This window comes from Acomys minous (genome assembly GCF_964271855.1).
Source record: "Acomys minous genome assembly, chromosome: 6".
NCBI classification, from domain to species: Eukaryota; Metazoa; Chordata; class Mammalia; order Rodentia; family Muridae; genus Acomys; species Acomys minous.
The window spans coordinates 102,246,979-102,267,075 of record NC_140487.1 but is presented as its reverse complement, the minus strand read 5'-3'; the positions used below and the strand labels follow the sequence as shown (position 1 = coordinate 102,267,075).

General features: G+C 47.5%; 1 protein-coding gene and 1 long non-coding RNA gene across 5 annotated transcripts in view; both read left to right on the top strand.

Moving 5' to 3' along the window:
* Window positions 1-1,163: 1,163 nt before the first annotated feature.
* The window catches only part of AGO1 (argonaute RISC component 1), a 37,618-nt gene continuing 18,684 nt past the window's right edge, over window positions 1,164-20,097 (top strand). Inside the window, exons 1-11 of one of the 4 annotated variants that reach the window (XM_084786249.1) lie at window positions 1,164-1,423; window positions 7,456-7,639; window positions 9,308-9,428; window positions 9,832-10,013; window positions 10,408-10,544; window positions 10,777-10,911; window positions 11,051-11,138; window positions 11,896-12,043; window positions 17,566-17,685; window positions 18,186-18,317; window positions 18,441-18,574. In XM_084786249.1, coding sequence (XP_084642375.1) covers window positions 1,399-1,423; window positions 7,456-7,639; window positions 9,308-9,428; window positions 9,832-10,013; window positions 10,408-10,544; window positions 10,777-10,911; window positions 11,051-11,138; window positions 11,896-12,043; window positions 17,566-17,685; window positions 18,186-18,317; window positions 18,441-18,574 — 1,406 coding nt within the window. In that variant the 5' untranslated portion in view covers window positions 1,164-1,398. Of the gene's footprint in view, window positions 1,424-7,455; window positions 7,640-9,307; window positions 9,429-9,831; window positions 10,014-10,325; window positions 10,545-10,776; window positions 10,912-11,050; window positions 11,139-11,895; window positions 12,044-17,565; window positions 17,686-18,185; window positions 18,318-18,440; window positions 18,575-20,097 lie in introns of those variants that run through there. The other 3 variants (XM_084786250.1, XM_084786252.1, XM_084786251.1) reach the window with 3 other exon arrangements.
* LOC311600783 lies at window positions 12,092-14,441 on the top strand. Its single transcript, XR_014780360.1, has 2 exons — window positions 12,092-12,959; window positions 14,383-14,441. It is a non-coding gene; the product is annotated as an uncharacterized lncRNA (long non-coding RNA).

The following is a 20,097-nucleotide window of genomic DNA, read 5'->3' as shown; positions in this document are numbered from 1 at the left end:
TGAAGAGTGTACCCACTCAAGGAACCATGAGAATGGCAGGGAGTGATTTTGAGAGGTAACCATGTCAGGACACAGTTGAATAGGGCAAATGGGCAAGAGAGGAAGGAACCGACATTTTTGGCACGGAGATGCCATTCCTTGAGACAGAACAAATACATATGTTTTGTAAAGGAAAGCAACGTCTTAGGTTTGGACTTAAATTTGAAGTGTTAGATCCAGCTGGAGCTGTCCAGCAGACAGTAGGAAACACGAAGCTGCGAGGTGGTTAGATACAGACACGTGGGCTTTAAGAGGGAATGTAGCTGTGGAGAGGAGAGGAGAGAGTAGAATAGAAAACTCAGGTTAGAACTACAGTGAACAGAATATTGAAGTGAACAGAGCCATTGAAGAAAGCTGAACAGGACAGGCATTGGGAAACTTAAGAAAATGTGGACGCCAGGTAGAGTCTTAAAAAAAAAAAGCATAGTGTCAGATGCTGCAGAAAAATAATGAAAAATTAGCGTTTGGGTTTTTGACACAAAAACGTCATTTAAGCGATTTGGTAAGAGCAAAAGCGAATCGACCGACTTCTGCAGACGAGAAAGTGGAGGCAGGTGCTTCCCGGTCCTGCAGATAGAGAGCTCTGTCTCCACACTTGTGTTGAAACTGTGACATGTTCCAGAGTAGGCAGGGTCTCTTAATACAATCTGTGGTCTCAGCGCCCCGGCACGCGGCCTGGAAGAGAGGGTGGCGTCGGTCGGTGAGATCAGCGATTAGGGACGCACGCAGAAAGACTGACTTCGCAAAGGCAGCCAAGACTTAAAGGATGAGGGTGACTGAGAGAGGTGGGAGGCTGGGCCCCTGCGTGATGAGATGGAGGAGGGGAGGAGGGGAGGAGAATGAGATGGAAGCCAGGCTCTGTGCCGAGGGCCGGGGCTGTGGCTAGGTTTCTAGGGACCTGTTCAGGGAAGACAGGGCCCTAGGCTGTAGCCGGGGAAGGGGTGTCGCCCAGCTCCGCCCCACTTACGCCACTGCGCGATTCCGCCACCGGAGCTCTCTCGCCAGACTGCAGGGCCACGGGTGGCCGCCAGGGGCCGCTGCATGGTTCCCCGCGCCCCCGCCCCTCTCCATTGGCCTTTGTTGCCGTCGAGCGCCCGGCTTGACTCGTTCCCGTCCGCCCCCTGGGCCCATCGGTCGCGCCTGCGCACTGGCAGCTACTCGGGCGCTCGTAGGGGGAGCTGCTGCAGGCTCCGCGGCGGCGGCAACGGAGGCTGCGGGGGCGACGGCGCTAGCGGCCGGGCTTCGGGGGGAAGCCGAGCCCGGCCCGGGAGCCCGAGCAGTGCAAGTGCGAGGCACCTAGGCCCTTCACACTGGACTCCTCAGTCTCCCGGCCGCCTGTCCTTCGCACGGGTATATGGGATGGAAGCGGGACCCTCGGGAGCAGGTAAGGGCCCTCGGGAACGGGGAGCAGTGTGTGTTCCAAAGCCCTGGAGGCTCCCGCGGGAAGAGCATGGTTCCAGAGTGCGGAGAGGGACTCTTAGGGAATGGGGGGGGGCCCGTTTTGAAGGGGGCTGTGTGTAGTTCCGGCGGAGAGCCATGTGAAGATCAGAGACCCGGGCTGTTTGTCCTAGGAAGCAGTATGCAGTCGTGAGGGTGGGCAGTAATCTGGGAGAAGGGCCTGAATGAATGCATGGGAGTCCTTCCGTGGTGTCTGGAAAGGCCTATGGGGAGGCCCGGCAGGTGGCAGGGGGGCGGGCTCCAGGTGTCCAAGAGAGGAAGGGGGGCAACACAGATGGGCCTGGTACTACCGCCTGCCGGGGGCGGGGGCTCGGCTGTGCTGGGCTGAGCTAAGCTAATGTCTCTGGGGAGTAGGCTCCTGAGCTGGCCTCTGAGCTCCGCCCAGCTGGGCCCGAAGCGGGGGTGAGGGTCAGGGGGCAGTGGAATAGGGGCGGGCGGGGGGGGGGGGGGAGGGAAGTAACGGGGGGCGGGGCATCTAGCCCAGGGATTTCCCCCTTAGGCTATGAGACTTAGGTGGCGTGGGAGCATGCGCGGAGGTACCAGCCTAATGGGCTGCCCTGTGTGGTGGGGGCGTGGCTGTTTGAATACCCTTACCCCTCCTCTAACCAGTTTGGTTTGGGAAAAGGAGTGTACTGGTGGGTGCATTCTCTCAGGATCTGTTGGCAGAGTACAAATGGAAATTACCTTCATCTCTGTCTTGGGGGGGCCGTGGGGGTTTGTCTCTGACACTTGGTCCTTTAAGCCCCGTAGCAGGAGTTTCTTGAAAACCATGTGGGCCTTAAGTTTCTAGACCACCTTTGAGGAGAGATGGGCGCTTTTAATCTAAGGATAGTCTCCTTTTTCTTGAATTGGCTCTTTATGTTACAGTGTAATCTCTCTATATACTTGTGGCTCCTGTTTCCCAGGGGATCTTTTCCCATGTCAGGGGCATATCATTAGACCCAAAGCTGCTAAGCTAGTCTGTCTGATAGAAGCAAGTTCTTAGCCGGGCAGTGGTGGCCCACGCCTTTAATCCCAGTAGGCAGATCTCGGAATTCAACGACAGCCTGGTACACAGAGAGTTCCAGGATAGCCAGGACTACACAGAGAAACCCTGTTTTGAAAACCAAAACCAAAACCAAGCAAACAAAAAAGAAAGAGAGAAAAAAGGAACAAGTTGTTGGAGGTGTGGGCATGATTATAGCATTGACTCTGATAGTAGCCCTAATTTATTTTTACTATTTATAGCCAGGAGAAAAGTAGATAAGAACAGAGGAGAAGCCAGGCGTGGTGGCGCATGCCTTTAATCCCAGCGTTTGGGTCCAGAGGCAGGCGGATGGCTGTGAGTTCGAGGCCAGCCTGGTCTACAAAGTGAGTCTAGGACAGCTGAGGCTACACAGAGAAACCCTATGTTGAAAAACAAACAAACAAACAAAAAAGAACAGAGGAGAAACTGAAGCAGGGCTGCCCAGAGAGGACAGACATCTTCAGGATCGGTAGAAGAATGTTAATTCAGAATATTGAATTAGCATCTGGCAAGAGATCACATCCAAAGACCTAGGTCTATGTGATCCACCTTTAATCCAGGAATCAGAAACAAACAGATCTGAGTTCAAGGCCAGCCTGGTATAGAGCAGGTATTGGATAAAGAAAAGCTTAGATCCAAGCGTTGTGATAACTTGCCTTTAATCCCAAACAATTTGTAGAAGGAAGCACCCATGTTTGAAAGTGATGTCTAAATGAGTGACAGAGAAGATGACAAGTCAGAGAAGATTTGACAGAATAGGATACCACCAACTCTCATGAGAATATAGAAGGGAAGCTACTTAAGGGGCAGTTTTACAGAGAGTGGAGGCAGTTTTACCAGGACAGTAATAGAGAGATGGTTTGCAGAGAGAGAACTCAGATGAAGATGAAATGAGCCAGGAAATAAGAAGCCAGAAGATTAGGGCAGATTGTTGAGTTAGTTTGAGGCCAAGCAGAGCAATTCCGGTCCATGAGAGAAGCCAAATTAAATAAATCAGCTGAGAGAAGAGTTTGAGCCAGAACAGCTGAGTTGAACCAGCCAGCCCAGAGCTCAGAAAAAAACATGTAAGGGTGAGCTTATTCAGCAGTAAGTCTCAGAGGCTAAAACATTCTAGGCCTGGATTAGATTGTATGAATGCTAGAAGCTTCCAGGACTAGGCCTAGCTTAGCAGAAGGAGGCAATTAGTCTTCCGGATAACAATCGAGCCAGGAGAAAAAAAAATTACTTTTATAAGGATGGGCAGTAGACTTACACCTTCTGTGTTCTAGGTCTCTCACCGTGTGGTAGAAAAAACAGTCTGGACCCAGAATCCTTCAGGTTCTCAGCACCTCCTTCCATTTGTTATGGGGATGACAACAGGAGTTTTGTTTACTTTCCAAAGATTTTGGGAAACATTTTTCCCAGGCCAATTGAATTGCTCTTAAAACTCTCAAAATCTCTGATTCAGTGATCCACAGATCACTATGTAGTGGCTATGTTCCCCCAAAACACAAATAGCCTTGTAAGGTAGACTGCAATTCCTAGTTTCCTAGGTTGCAGACTGTTACCGACAACCTGTGGACATCCAGACACACTGAGGGAGGCTCGTTGTCCTAAATCACTAATGATTTAATGTTGATGAGTGTCTAGTGGGTTCTGAGGTGATGAAGAAATAGGCTTGTTTGTCACGAGAAAAAAGTTTCTAGGTAAAGGGCTGGGGCACAGGAGTCAGCTATATCAATGGGGAAATGCTCGTGGCGTTACCAAAAGATGGAATTGAAATTCAGGCTGGGAAGTCTCATAGAGAGATCCCATAACTGTTTCCTTCTGGGCGTCTTAGAACATGTTGGAATATTGTTCTGAGAGGGCTCAAAACTAAAGCTGTGTTGCTCTTGTCCAGATGTGCTGTCAGTGTGCAGGTATGTTCAAGCACGGGGACCAGCCTGGGAGCACGTTGAGAGTAGGGGTGCTGTCCAGTTGCCTGGTGTATGGAGGCCTTGACACAGTGAATGCTTATTGATTGACTCAGATCACATTCAAGTGTGAACATATGGTTAAACCCATGTTCATATTCTGCAATTTGCGTCTATGCATGTGGGCTTTTAATGTTTGTGGACAAATATTTTTGGAGAGATTGGTCTCTTATCTTAGTCTTTTCTTGCACACCGCCTAACTTATCTAGAGTCTATGCCCTAGCTGGACATGTAGGCGGGGTGGTGCACACCTGTAAATCCCAGCACTTGGGAGGCAGAGGCAGGTGAATCTCTGAGTTCAAGGCCAGCCTCGTCTACAAATCAAGTCTAAGACAGCCAGAGCTGTTAATACAGAGAAACCCTGTCATGAAAAACCTAAAAAAAGAAAAAAAGTACATGCCCTTTGAGTAGGCAGTCGCGTTCTTTAGAAGATGTGTGAGCCTCTGAGTTGCTGGAGAGGAAGCCTGGGCCTGGGCCTTGAGCTAGGCTACTTTTCCTTCTCAGTGCTGGCTGGGGTGGGGGAGGGGGGAGTGTCATTTTCAGGGCCCCTCCCTTCTTGCTTTTGTCTGCAGGGAAGGGCCCCGCCCCTTTCCCCCTAGGCTGGAGCTTTGTCCTCGGTGCTGGGGCCCTCATCTGCATCACAAAGTGGCCGTCTGTCCCTGTCTGGGTCTGAGGGGAAGTGTCTTCCTTTCTCAGGCTAAAAGCTGGGGGCAGGGCGCGGTTGGGGCGTGGAGACTGTACAGCTGTGGAGAGTTCCCTGGGACAGAATGGCGGGGGTTACCTCTTGCCTTCTTCCCTAGTTTGGGGGATAAAGTGGAGATTCGTTTTCCATTTTCCCTGACTCCCAGAGAGGAGAGTGCGCTCAGGCACTATTGTGCTGTCCGTTTCTAGGGTGCAGAGCGCTCTGAGGGGAGTGTCTGTCCACCCCCTATCATTTCTGCTTAGTCCCTAGTTCCAGAGGGATGTCTTTCTCCCAGGATCTCAACTGATTAGTCAGTCTGAGTCCAAAGGTGAATGGAATCCTAGAACTTGGGGAAGGGAAAGATATACCCAAAAGAGAGCAAGTGCTTCTCCTGTGCAGAGTTTATGACTGTTTGGGATAGTTGCAAGCACGTTTGTGTGGTTGGGCACTCGTGTGGTGTGCCGATGTGTGTTTGTTCATTTATTTCATATGAGCATACTGAATACCTGTGTTTATGCCTGGCATTAGCTTGAGCTGTGACCAAGTCAAATGTGGTCCCTTCTTGTGACACCCTGATGGTGTCAAAAGGATGGTGAGGAGTGTACGTAGGACAGGAAACTTTACAGGGCTAGGTTGTGTGTCGTAGGGATGTTTGTCTGTCACTGGCCTGGGAGTGCCCTTACAGCCCTTTGCCTTTGGGTTGGACTTGCGTTTTCCTCTGCAGAAAGGGGCTGGGGCTGACTTGACAGGTGGTTAAAGGGAGACCAAGTCCCTCAGCTTTGGGGAGTGTGTACCACCCACGGAGGGCTCCGGCCTGTTCCTGACCGCCCTGCTGAAGTAGGCCCATGCCCTCCGTCCCCTCCCCCGTCTGTGAGAGCAGAGCTCTGGTTAAGGGTGGTTCTGGGCCGCTTCATCCCTCTCCTTCCACCTGGGCTGCTTGCTGGCAAGAACAATAGTAGCTGAACACACACAAAGGCTTTACCTAGTCAACACACACACACACACACAGACACACACACACACAGACACACACACACACAGACACACAGACACACACACACACACACACACACACAGACACACACACACACACAGACACACAGACACACACACACACACACAAACACACACACACACAAAAACACACACACGGCACGGGGAGGGAGAGGGAGGGAGGGGGAGGGAGAGTGAGGGAGAACCCTAGAAAATAAGACTTGAAGTAGCAGCCGTGCTGGTCTGTCCTTTCCCAGGGGCCCCCTCTGTCTTGAAATTGATCCCTTCTGCTGCCAGGACCCTCTGTATGGAAAGATTTGTGAGCATGGAAAGTGCCTTATGCTCTCCTCCTGACCCAGTCTCTTCCTTCCCAAGCCTCCAGCTTTCTTCATGTGAGCTTTCTTTTTTTCCTTCTGCATCTTGATAGTTCCTTCCCTATACCCCAACACCAGTGTATCTTGCCCTACCTGCATCCTTCCCTCCTTTTCCTGACCAGTTCAAGCCATTTTCTCTTGTGACCTCCAACTCTGACCCTTTCTCTCGCTCCTGCTAGCCTCTCTTCATTTTGTTAGTCTCCAGATGTTGTCCTTCTAGCCTTTTCTTTTTTGTTTTTGTTTATTTACTTATTTATTTATTTTTGGGGACAGGGTTTCTCTGTAGCTTGGCTGTTCTAGACTCACTTTGCAGACCAGGCTGGCCTCGAACTCATAGCGATCCACCTGCCTCTGCCTCCTGAGTGCTGGGATTAAAGGTGTGCGCCACCACGCCTGGCTACCTTTTTTTCTTTATCTCTCTCCAGCTCCAATCATGTCTTACTCCTGTCTCAGGCACTGGCCTTGTCCTTCCAGCCTGGCTTTCTTGGGGGTCTTTTCTTCTGTCCACGTTAATAGAGGATGTAATTTCAAAGTTCTGGTGCCATTTTGTGTTCTGGATGGTAATGATGAACCGAGCAGCTGGTAGCAGAGAACAGGACCTTCTTAATCTGCAAGATACCTGGGAGAGATGGCTGCCTCAAGCGCATGTGGAAAGAAGACAGGCTTAGCCCCTTCCCTTGCTGTGATAGGAGCTCATTACACATTTACTTGATGAAGTGTAAGATACACATTTTTCCTAACTGAAGAAGAATTTAAAGCAAAAGTAAAAGCAAAGTAAGTCATCAGGAAAAAACAGTGAGTCTGGGAATGTCTGAGTTAGTGGAAGCCTCATGCTGGGTGAGGAAACAGGAAAGAGACGCACTCCCCTGGTCGTCATTTAGAAGGCCTTTTCCGATTATAGGAGTTAGAAGATTGCCAGACTCTGTCCTCACTAGCCTCTTGTCTTCACAGCTGCAGGTGCCTACCTGCCTCCCCTGCAGCAGGTGTTCCAGGCACCTCGCCGGCCTGGCATTGGCACTGTGGGCAAGCCAATCAAGCTTCTGGCCAATTACTTTGAGGTGGACATTCCTAAGATTGACGTTTACCACTACGAGGTGGACATCAAGCCAGATAAGTGTCCTCGCAGAGTCAACCGGTGAGTGATGCATGTGGATGGCACCGGGTGCAGTTTGTCAGACAGGGAAAGAGGAACATGTTGGCTAGAGCACGCTGCACAGGGGAAGTGTAGCACCCAGCACATTCCAGCATTTGTTGAAATGGACAGGGAGAGGACTTGTAAGGATGGGTGTAAAGGAGGACGGAGAGGGTAAGAGGCGAGGGCAGAGGTGCAGGAGTGAGAACGGCTGTTCTTGCCTCAGGAGATGTTGTGGGATGCATAGTTGCAGGGATTGCTCTTAGAAGTTGTATTATTGTAAACTGCCTCATTACCTGAAAACCAAATGCACAATTAAAAACACTAAGAATTAGCAGTGAAGCTGGGCTTGGTGGCGCAGGCCTTTAATCCCAGCAAATTCAAGTGGATCTCTGTGAGTTCTAGGCCAGCCTGGACTACATAGGGAGTCTATGACAGCCAGGGCTGTGACACAGAGAAACCTTGTCTCGAAAACCTAAAAAAAAAAAAAAAAAGAGGAAGACGTCTAGCAGTGAAAAATTTTTGTCCCCAGAACATTTTCAAACAATCTTGAGTGTCTTTTCAGATAGTTTTCTGTGCATGTATACATTAGTATCACATAGATGTTTCTATCATATACATGTGTATATATAATATATTTTATATTAATATTAGCATCAATTACTCATTATTTATTAATTTTAGTATTAATGTATGCATATACTATTAATTACACTATTACATATTGTATATGTGCGTGTGCATATACACATGTGTACATACATAATTGTATATAAGTATATACAATTAATATACATACTAATTATACATAAGCATTACGTATAATATTGTATGTTTACACTAATATATACATGCATGACACATAATATTATATGCACATATATAATATTAATGTACAACCAACTACTTTGTTCTATGGTGTTCATTTTTCTGTTTAGCCACATATTTTGGAAAATAATACATATTAGTATGTGTGGCCCTGCCTCTTGCTTTTGTAGATATCCCATGGAATTGCTATATAACTTGCTTGATTTGAGGAATAGTTAGATTCTGTCTAAACTTTTGCTACAAGATTGAAACTGTTAAGTATTTTCACTGAAGCGTGAGTGTATCTGTAGGATAAAGTCCTAGCAGTGGAATCATTGGCATAGGATAGTTTAAACTGAGACATTGTCAATTTTTAGAGGCATTGTCAGAAGAAGTCAGAAGTGAGATTGAGGAAAATGATAATGGAGAGAAAACAGGTAAAACTTGAGAGAGCTGGAGAGATGAACACATTCTACAGTTTATTTTATTATTTCTAGTCTAGTTCAGATCTTTTTCCTTTTGTTCCTTTTTTTTTTTTTTTACTTGACAGACTGGGAATTAGAGGTTGTGGAAGGTTCGGGATAGCCCTGGGAGCAGGCCTTTCTCCCCTCAGAAGGTTGTGGGGGTCTTGGTGATCTGAGGGCCAGCATCGTCAGCAGGATGTCAGAAGTGTGGGTTTTCAAGCCACACCGTAGACCTACCAATCAGAAGCGGGTTTTCATGAAGTCTCCTCGAGATTCCTGGGAATTTTGACGCCTGAGAAGCGCTGCCTTAGAGTAGATGTTAGGAGTGAGCACAGGAGATGGGGGATTGACGCCTGAAGTGTCATTCTCAGCTCCCGCGTGCCACACCTGTCTTTCACAGGGAGGTGGTGGAGTACATGGTCCAGCATTTCAAACCTCAGATCTTTGGGGACCGCAAGCCTGTGTATGATGGGAAGAGGAACATTTACACGGTCACGGCACTGCCCATTGGCAACGAGAGGGTAAGGCCGGGGATGGGCTAGGCCTGCGATGCTCTGCTGTGGAAGCCATGGAACAGAGCTCATGGAGGCCCTCTGGGAGGCCGGAGATCCCCGTTTTCTTTTGTGCTAAAAAGTGTATTTCTGGGCATGATAAGTCAGGGTGGGCGCCTAGTGCACTGGAAGCCTGTCCCCAGGCAGACTGAGATTAGATTTATATTTAAAAAAAAAAATTGACCCAGAGGATTGTCTTCCGGGTTGAGAGGGCCAGAAGCACTGGGCTTCATACCTGGAAATAAGGGTGCGGGCTTTTACTCAGGTTTTTAAATTGTGAGCGCCTGGTGACTTCAAGGGAGACAGTGAGCAGGGCAGGACGTCTAGTCTGTGGGGACCGGATAGTAATCAACTCCTTGTTCCTCTCCTGAAGGTTGACTTTGAGGTGACAATCCCTGGGGAAGGGAAGGATAGAATCTTCAAGGTCTCCATCAAGTGGCTCGCCATCGTGAGCTGGCGCATGCTGCATGAAGCCCTGGTCAGTGGCCAGATCCCTGTGCCCTTGGAGTCTGTGCAAGCCCTGGATGTGGCCATGAGGCACCTGGCATCTATGAGGTAGCGCGTATAGTTATTATCTAAGCTACAAGTGTTGGCAAAACTGCTGTCGGGGAGGAGGGAGCGAATCTGTATTAAGGTCCCTTGCTAGATCATTGGGGGGAAAACTGAAGCCCTACTGTGAGCCAGGCAAGTATATATCTATATATACATTTAGATGGTTAGACCCCTGGCCCTTTCCTTAGGTACCATTTTGGCCTCACTCCATCTATCCCTGCAGGGCAGAGAAAAGGTAGAAACTTGTACAAGGTCAGTCTTACTATTGGCCCAAGAACAGAGCTGGCATTAAAGCCCTGGTGTCCTGCCTTCCAGGCCAGGGCTCCTCCGTGCCCAGGATGCCTCACAGGGTGGGGGCCTGTGCCCTAGGGACCAGTTCTCTGCCTGTCCCTGCCAGGTACACCCCTGTGGGCCGCTCCTTCTTCTCACCGCCTGAGGGCTACTACCACCCGCTGGGGGGTGGGCGCGAGGTCTGGTTCGGCTTTCACCAGTCTGTGCGCCCTGCCATGTGGAAGATGATGCTCAACATTGATGGTGAGTGGGGAGAGCTATGGAGCCAGGGGCACCCTCCATCCAGTGACCACACTCCCAGCCTCGTCCCTCCCAGCTCTGCAGCCACACTCCTAGTCTAATTCCTGTAGCCCTGGCACGCCCCGTCCCTATCCTGGTACCCTATAAAGAAGAGGGTATAACGTTTAATGGCTTCATTCATTTTTTTTTTTTCTGAACGAATCTGAGCCTAGCTGTCCCTCCCCTGTCCCTACAGTCTCAGCCACTGCCTTTTACAAAGCACAGCCAGTGATTGAGTTCATGTGTGAGGTCCTGGACATCAGGAACATAGATGAACAACCCAAGCCCCTCACGGATTCCCAGCGTGTTCGATTTACCAAGGAGATAAAAGGTGAGGACCAACCCAAATGGGGGAGGGAGGGGAAGCGCTGCTTTCTCTAACCCCAAGAGGAGGAAATCCCTCTGGAAAGGCCAAGCAAGGGAGCGTGAGTAGTCTGTTTCAGCTTTGACAAGTGCTGTGTATATCTCAGGCCTGAAGGTGGAAGTGACCCACTGTGGACAGATGAAGAGGAAATACCGCGTGTGTAATGTTACCCGCCGCCCTGCTAGCCATCAGACGTAAGTTGGCAGCACCCAGCGCTAAGAGCGGTCAACCGGTAGCGGCTCCCTAACCCACTGCCTTCTTGTGTGGTCCCTCAGAATATGGCTTGCACTGGCCTGAGCCTGAAGAAAAGTGATGAGAATTTGACAGCCTCTTGTTTATCTGTATGAGTTTTACCTTTCTTGGTTTCCTCCTTGGACCTTTACTATAAACATGCATGGTCCACCCATTACTGTTGGATCTATAAATAGAAAATATTTTAATTCTTCCTCCTGAAACAACTAAAGTCCCTGGATTAGGTGGAGGGAAGCCGTCAGGTTCCATCCCCGCCTGCCCCCATCCCCCTTTATTTTATTGTTTTTTGGTTTTTTGAGACAGGGTCTCTCTGTGTAGCCTTGGCTGTCCTGGACTCGCTTTGTAGACCAGGCTGGCCTCGAACTCACAGCGATCCGCCTGCCTCTGCCTCCCTAGTGCTGGGATTAAAGGCGTGCGCCACCATGCCCAGCCTCCCCCTTTATTTTTTGATGCCAGGTTATGCTGGACTCTTTAGTGTCTGTTCTGTTTTTGGCTTTAGAAATACAGATGAGTGAGATACGGTTGACTGCTGTCGAACTTGTCCATCAAATCTGGCTTCTCCAGTGAAGCCATGTCGCGCTCGCTTCCCCATGAGCGGCAGCGATCAAAGAGGATGAAGCAAGGCTTGACGCTGTCTGTGGGTGTGGCTGTGGGGAAGCAGGGTTAAGTTATGATACTCCTGTCCCTCCCTCCACACAGGTTTCCCTTGCAGCTGGAGAGCGGGCAGACTGTGGAGTGCACCGTGGCCCAGTATTTCAAGCAGAAATATAACCTTCAGCTCAAGTATCCCCACCTGCCCTGCCTGCAGGTTGGGCAAGAACAGAAGCACACGTATCTGCCCCTTGAGGTAAGGCTGCCGGGCGCTACCCAGTGCAGGCCTGTTGTTGAGCTCCTCACCTAAGAGCTTGGACAGTTGATGCTCTAGCAAGGTTTAAGGTTGTGTTCATATGAAGCGTAGACTTCTTACTTGGTGAATTTTTTTTCTCTGCCCTGCCTTTACTCTCATGTTCTTCAGGGCCTGCAGGCAGAAGCACAAGCTGTGCTTACTGTTCTTGTTTGTCTGAGGCAAGTCTATAGCCCAGCCTGGCCTTGAACTCACATTTAGACAGGGATAGCATGGAACTTCTAATCCTCCCGTCTGCACTTCCCAGGGACTGGGATCCTAGACATACACTGCCACACTCAATTTACGAGGTGCTGGGGATTGAACCCAAGGTTTTATGCATGCTAGGCAAGCCCTGTGCCAGCTGAGCTTAGATAATCACACACGTGTCTTTTAATTTCTCTTTCCTGCTGTTTGAAGTTAGGGATAGCGGGGGCTGGAGAGATGGCTCAGTGGTTAAGAGCACCGACTGCTTTTCCAGAGGTCATGAGTTCAATTCCCAGCAACCACGTGGTGGCTCACAACCATCCACAATGAGGTCTGATGCCCTCTTCTGGCATGCAGTACATGCAGGCAGAGCACTGTATACATAATAAACAAATAAATAAATATTAAAAAAATAAAAAGAAGTTAGGGATAATGAGTGACCTGGAAACACAATTATATCTTATTTTAAAGAAAATGGAGACAAATACTACCTGTAATGTAAATCTCATTTGCCCAGTGGTTAGTATGCTCTATTAGGAAAGAAAATCTCCAGATTTTAGCCCAGGGTGGTGCATACTCCTTTAATCCTAGCACTCGGGAGGCAAAGGCAGGTAGATCTCTATGAGTTCAAGGTCAGCCTGGTCTACAAAGCGAGTCTAGGACAGCCAGGGCCGTTACACAGAGAAACCCTGTCTCAAAAAACAAAAACAAACAAAACTCCAGATTTTCCTGCCTTTGTACTTTGTAGACCTTTGAAATATAGGAGCCAGCAAGAGGATCTTTGTAGTACCCTTTTAATAGAAATAATACTTTTTGGTTTTTTCGAGACAGGGTTTCTCTCTGTAGCCTTGGCTGTCTTAGACTTGCTTTGTAAACCAGACTGGCCTCGAACTCACAGCGATCTGCCTGCCTCTGCCTCCCGAGTGCTGGGATTAAAGGCGTGTGCCACCATGCTCAGTGAAATAATACTTTTTATTACTATAATAATAACACTAACTATTAAATAGTAAATAATCCTATTTAAGTCATAGAATACCAGTGAGACTCTCTAGGCAAATGCCGCATGAAGAATTTCTGACAGCCTCATTTTCTGGTCCCGTGTATGATTATGAAGGATCATCAGTGCCACCAGGATAGGCAACACCTGAGCTGTTTCACATGCAGAGCTTGCCTCTACCTATTGAATCAGAACTTGTCTTTATAAGTCTAAAAGGGGAGTCATAAATACAGTAGGATCGGAGAGTGGCATAGTCTCCCCACTTATTCCAGCAGCAGGGGTTGAGGCTTCTGTGAACCTAAAGCTCAAGCTTCTTTTGAACTTCTGGGGTTTCAGAACCTAATGGAGGAAAGTGAGGTTAAAGGGAAAGGGAAACAGAACAAGAGCCCCAACTCCTGATAGTAGCTGACACACCAGCAGTGGAGTGGAGGCGGCGTGTCCTGAGAGCTGTAAACTGAGGCCTTAGGGACAGGTCCTCACAAACCCATAGCTGCTGCAAGCTCACATTTCTTTTTTTTTTTTTTAAAGATTTTCTTATTTATTACATATACAATGTTTTGCCTTCATGTACACCTGCATGCCAGAAGACCACACCAGATCTTATTATAGATGGTTGTGAGCCATCATGTGGTTGCTGGGAATTGAACTCAGAAACTTTGGGAAAGCAGACAGAAGCTGACATTTTTAAACAATGTTATTTATGTTGAAAGAGTAGTTTTCAAGGTGAATCGCGTATATTCCTTGATTTGTATTGTTGCTTATTTATTAAGCGCATATGTTATATAAAGTTTTATGTACTAGAAGTATAGAGATTAAAAAAAGAGAAAGGAGCCTGGTTGTGGTGGTGCATACCTTTAATTCTAACACTAGGGAGGTGGAGGCAGGCCGATCTCTGTGAGTTTGAAGCCAGCCTGGTTTAAATAGCAAGTTCGAGGACAGCCAGGGCTGCACATAGGCACCCTCTCAAACCCCCATCCCCCCAAGAAATCCGGGCATGGTGGCCTACACCTTTAGTCCCAGCACTCGGGAGGCAGAAGCAGGTGGATCCCTGTGAGTTCCAGGCCAGCCTGGTCTACAAAGCGAGTGCAAGACAGCCAAGGCTACACAGAGAAACCCTGTCTCGAAAAACCAAACCAAACCAAACCACAACAACAAAAACCAAACCAGAAAGGGTCCCTCCTCTCATGGACTGTTTATGCTTCTAGAAAGACAGACAACAAATTGATAAGTGCTGCATATGTAGTTACAAATGGTAGTGAGTGTTGTAAAAGTAATAAAACAGGTCAAGGGACTATTTTAGCTATTGTTGTCAAGGATGGCCTCTTATAGGAGACATTTGATCTGAGTCCCAAATCATGGCTACCATCCTTGTAATAATAGCAGGGACAAGGGAGAAGCTTTCCTGGCAGAAGGAATAGCTGATAAAGCTCTAAAGCAAGACACGGTCTGCATTTTTTTAAGAAAAGTAAGTAATGGGTGATGGTGGTGGAAAAGGTAGCGGGTTAGATTGTATTGGATGTTGTGGAGGATTTTACCAAAAAAAATTCAGTGGCTTTATCAAGACATAATTGACGTTATAAAATTATGATATTATACAATTGAGTGGTTCTTAGTTACTCACATGATTATGTAGGCATCATCACTATTTAATTCCAGGATGTTTATAACCTCCAGCAGGAAGCCCATATTTCTTTCCCTCATGGTCTCTCATAGCCATTAAGCTATTTTTTTTTCTCTGTGGATTTGCCTATTTTGGGCAAATTATATAAACAGAATCATACAGTCTGTGGCCTTTTGTGAATGGCTTCTCTTTTTTCTTGTTTCCATTTTGGTTTTTCGAGACAGGGTTTCTCTATGTAGCCTTGGATGTCCTGGAGCTCACTCTGTAGACCAGGCTGGCCTCAAGCTCAGAGAGATCCACCTGCCTCTGCCTCCTGAGGGCTGGGATTACAGGTGTGAGCCACCATGCCTGCCATGAATGGTTTCTTTCACTTAGCATAATTATTCCAAGGTTCGTCCTCATCTGTGTAGCCTTGGCTATCCTAGACTCACTTTGTAGACCAGGCTGGCCTCGAACTCACAGCCTGCCTCTGCCTCCCAAGTGCTGGGATTAAAGGAGTACGCCACCATGCCCAGCTCTGAATACATTTTAAAAATTTCTCTTGCATACATATATAAGAGTGAAATTTCACATAGCTGTTTAATGTCCTAAGTGCGGCCAGACTCGCCTCTCATTTTACAGTCCTATCAGCAGTGAATGAGGGTTCCAGTTTCTAGTCAGGTGGATTTTATTTTAATTATACTTGGAATCTGTGGAAGGTGTAAGTAAGAGAATATGGATTATTTGAAGCTCCTTGGCTAGGAACTAAAAATAGCCAGTGCCCCCAACATAGGTCTTTGAATTCCTTAAGTAGTAATTCAGGCCACCGAGAGACTCAGCAAGATCATTTGTTCATGTTCAAGACAGTTCATTCCTGCACTACTCTTTATTTTGTCAAATTGTAGTCCGCAGTTTATAGCATAAAAGTTAGCATTTTAATCATGGAGTGTAGAGTTCTATGACATTAGGTCTTTTCATATTGTCTATCTCCAGAACATTTTCCTCATCTAGAGCTGAAACTATCCCCAGGTATTAAAGACCAACCTCCCGCCTCAACAGGGTTCTGCTTTCTCTTCCTAGGAATTGGCTGCTCCTCTAGGTTCTTCATGCAAGTAGGAGCATATGGCTGCCCTTTCTGACTGGCTTATTTCACTTAGCAGGATGTCCTCAAGGTTCTCCGTGTCGTGCTGTGTTAGGATTCTCTCCCTTTTTAAAGCCTAATACACTTCTGCGTGTGTAAACCACATTTGGTTTCTATTTTCTAATGCGGATGGACACACAAACAGCACTTACATAAATAGTGCTGCTATGAACAGGGTGTACAAACCCCTACTCAACCCGGCTTTCTCTTCTCTTGAGCACATATCCAGAAGTGGAGTTGCCGGCTCATAGGCTAATCATGTGTTTAATGTTGTGAGGAGCCACAATGCAGTTTTCCGCAGCAGCTTCACTGTCTTGTATTTCCACCAACAATGCAGAGTTCCAGTTTTGCTGCATTCCTTTTGTAGTTTCCTGGCGGTGCTGGTTCTGAAGCGGTAACTGCCTGAGGAGTGCCACTGCTTGAAAGCATCTTTAGGAAAGTAACTCTCCACAGTTCTGGGTGCTCGGGTGTACTCATTGAAATGTGAAATTTAAAAGCAGGTGGTAACCTTGGCCTGCCTTTCCTTCCCATTGCTTAATATGAACTCTGGGAGCTAGAGCTAGAGCCGGTGCATACAAAACATTGGCCATACAGCATCCTGAGACAGTGACTTTTGTTTTGTTTTTAATCATAGCTGAGATGAAAGAAGATGAGTCTTGGAGCAGTTAAGAGACTAGCTCAGTGGATCTCTGTGAGTTCAAGGCCAGCCTGGTCTACAGAGTTCCAGGGCAGCTGTATAGAAAAGCAGACAAACAACAACAACAAAAGAAAAACAAGCAGGAAAGAGGACTAGCCCTAGGTAACACCATTTAGAAGTACAAAGCTGCACTTCGAACATAAGCCTTCTGAAACCAATTGGCTTCCTACGCTTATAAGAAGTCAACATCTTAGTTGTCACTGGGCATTGTTTCTGATTTCCATTATGTGCGCAGGACAAAGGAACCAAGTAGCAGGATGCTCCTCAAACTAACAAAGAACTCTGCCAACCAGCAGAAGCAGTGATTTCTGTGGCTGGAGACAGCTCAGTTGGTCCCTTGCTTGCCTAGGATTCATAAGTCCCCCAATACCCCATGTCCCCTAACACACACACAAAAGACAAAAGCAAATAGTGATTCCTGTACTTTATTCCTCAGGGGCTCAAGAATTTTAAGCTATCTCTGCTCCTCTTGGTTGGTCGCAGATGGAGGAGCGCTTTTTGCCACCATTGGAATCTGGTTTGCTTTGTTATATTATGTTTTTGATATTCGAAAGAGCTGAGGACTTAGTCCTTGGGTCATAATAATTTATGTTATAGTTTGCTGAGTGCAGTATTCCAGGACGGTTCAGCTCTTCCTGTCTTTATTTGATCTCTAGACACCCTATGGAATTGTAAATATTTAGCACATGAGACTGATCACAGATGCACCCTGGATTCCCAACTTTTGGTCACAATGTATTTTTGCGTAAAGGGTTCTATAGCCCTTTCCCCCCTGCTTGATAGCTAAGGTAGGCGCTAGGATAGGCTGTACTCAGGCCATAACCACTTGCCCTCCTCTCCTCAGGTCTGTAACATTGTGGCTGGGCAGCGGTGCATTAAGAAGCTGACTGACAACCAGACTTCGACCATGATAAAGGCTACAGCTAGGTCAGCTCCAGACAGACAGGAGGAGATCAGTCGCCTGGTCAGTGGGACTGCTGAGCAGTGATGCTGTTCACTGAGCATTGGGGCCCCCGGTAGCATAGATGCTTTAATGGTCAGTCCAGCAGGCCCTTCCTTCAAAGAAACCTAAGTCTGGATTGACTGAGTGATTGATTGATTGATTTTGGGACAGAGTTTCTCTGTGTAGCCTTGGCTGTCCTGGACTCCTTTTGTAGACCAGGCTGGCCTCGAACTCACAGAGATCTGCCTCCCAGTTGCTGGGCTCACAGGTGTGTGCCACCATGCCCAGCCACGTCGGGATTTCCTGTCTGAGATTTTGCAGGGCTGTTCTTCCTTTTTGAGCCATTAGCTGCTTCTTTTTCCCTCCTTTATAACTCAGCTCCCGTTTCTACTTCCACTCCCTTCATAGTCTATTTCTCCCAGCCCCCTTTTAGGGCTATTTTTTGGCAGCCTTGGGACCCAGAACGTGAGCTATGTTGCTAAGCTGCTGGTCTCCTGAGATCCCCTTCTTTTGCCCTGCAGATGAAGAATGCCAGCTACAACTTAGATCCCTACATCCAGGAATTTGGAATCAAAGTGAAAGATGACATGACGGAGGTGACGGGGCGAGTGCTGCCGGCTCCCATCTTGCAGTATGGCGGCCGGGTGAGCAGGGTCAGGGCCAGACAACATATCTGGGGTATATGTGGGTGGTTGGGCTGCATACTCAGGGGATTTGATCCCGCCTCACATGGCTCTACTGAGGCTCACCTGAGCGCCCCTTCTGCCTGTCCCTAGAACCGGGCCATTGCTACACCCAACCAAGGTGTCTGGGACATGCGTGGGAAACAGTTCTACAACGGGATTGAGATCAAAGTCTGGGCCATCGCCTGCTTCGCACCACAAAAACAATGTCGAGAAGAGGTGCTCAAGTAAGGATGGAAGTGGGTTGGGTGGGTGGGAAGGATCCCAGAGAGCTTTTGATCTCACAACCTCTAGGAGTCAAAATGGATCTGCAACTCTCCTTTTCTCTTATAACTCTGTCCACTTTGTTTTTTCTGACTTACGTTTCTGCCAATTCCCTTTTGTCCAAATGTATGCAGAAGAGCTCAGAAGCCATAGCTATTTCAGAGATGAATTTTACAGTGTGACTCTCCTAAGGGAGGCCTGAGTCATTTTATTGCTCTAATTATCATAATTGGTAATAAATAGCAGTGGTAATAACTGTTTATGCTGACATTACATTTACATGACTAATTTACGTTCTTTCATCTTGATAGTGAGTGTGTAGGTCTTAGTTACTTTCCTGTAGCTATAATAAAACACAATAGCCAAGGCAGCTTATAAAATAGTTTATTTGGGCTGTAGAGTCTGAGTCCAAGACCATCCTGACAGGGCCATGGCAACAGGTAAGCTGACATGCAGCAGTAGCCGAGAGCTTACATCTGATCCATAAGCAGGAGGCAGCGGCACGCCTCCTACAAGGCCACCCTCCTAATCCTTCCGAGTTTCACCAACTAGGGACCAAACATTCAAATATGTGAGCCTATGGGGACCATTCTCATCCAGACCCCTGTATGTGGTAATATTTTAGGAGATGGAGGCTGGAAGAGGTTAAACAACTTGTCCAAAGCGTACATATCAGGGAAGGTTCGGAGGGAAGCTCAAATCAGATCTGAGCTTCAAAACTTATATTTCTAATTAGGAACTTGTGGTTGTTTCTATAAAGGACCACCAACAACTGGTCCTCTGAGCTGTGTTCATCATCATAGTTAAGTCAGATCCAAGTGACCTGAGGTAGGTGCACATGAGTTGAGAGGACCCCATCATCATCCCTGAGAAGCTAAGAGTAAATGGCAGCAGGGAAGGAAAAGATGCCGGCAAGTAGCTTAGTGGCACGGTTAGAGGAGGAAGCCTCAGTAAGTAAGCGAGTATATAGAAGCCACTTGGTGCTTTTCCTATAGTTTTTAGTTTTTTTAAAGTTTTATTGCATTATCATACACATAAAGGTATGGTATGACAGTGTCTGCTGTCTTTTTTTGTGGTAATGAGGAAGTTAGTGGACCTGACTGCTCTTTGGTGTGAGAAATGGGGATGTGCCCTTGATCTCTTTGTAAGAAATTACTTCTGTCAGCTCCTGTTGGATCCTGGCCCCCGGGAATTGTTTTTGGTTTTTGGTCTCTTTTCCTGGGTTCTTTAGCTTTAGGCTAGACTGTTGTCACATTTGCTCTGGCATTGTTTGTGTAGTCCTTAGCAGTAGTGGCAGGGCTCCCATCGCTTTGCGTTTATGCTGAGGTCATCTCACTGAAAGCACCATCTTCTTCCTACTCCTTTGTCCTGCCCTTGTCTAGGTTTTGTTGTAGTTGTTGTTTTGGGTTTTTGTTTGTTTGTTTGTTTTGTTTGTTTGCTTTGCTTTGTAGAGACAGAGTTTCTCTGTGTGTCCTTGGCTGTTCTG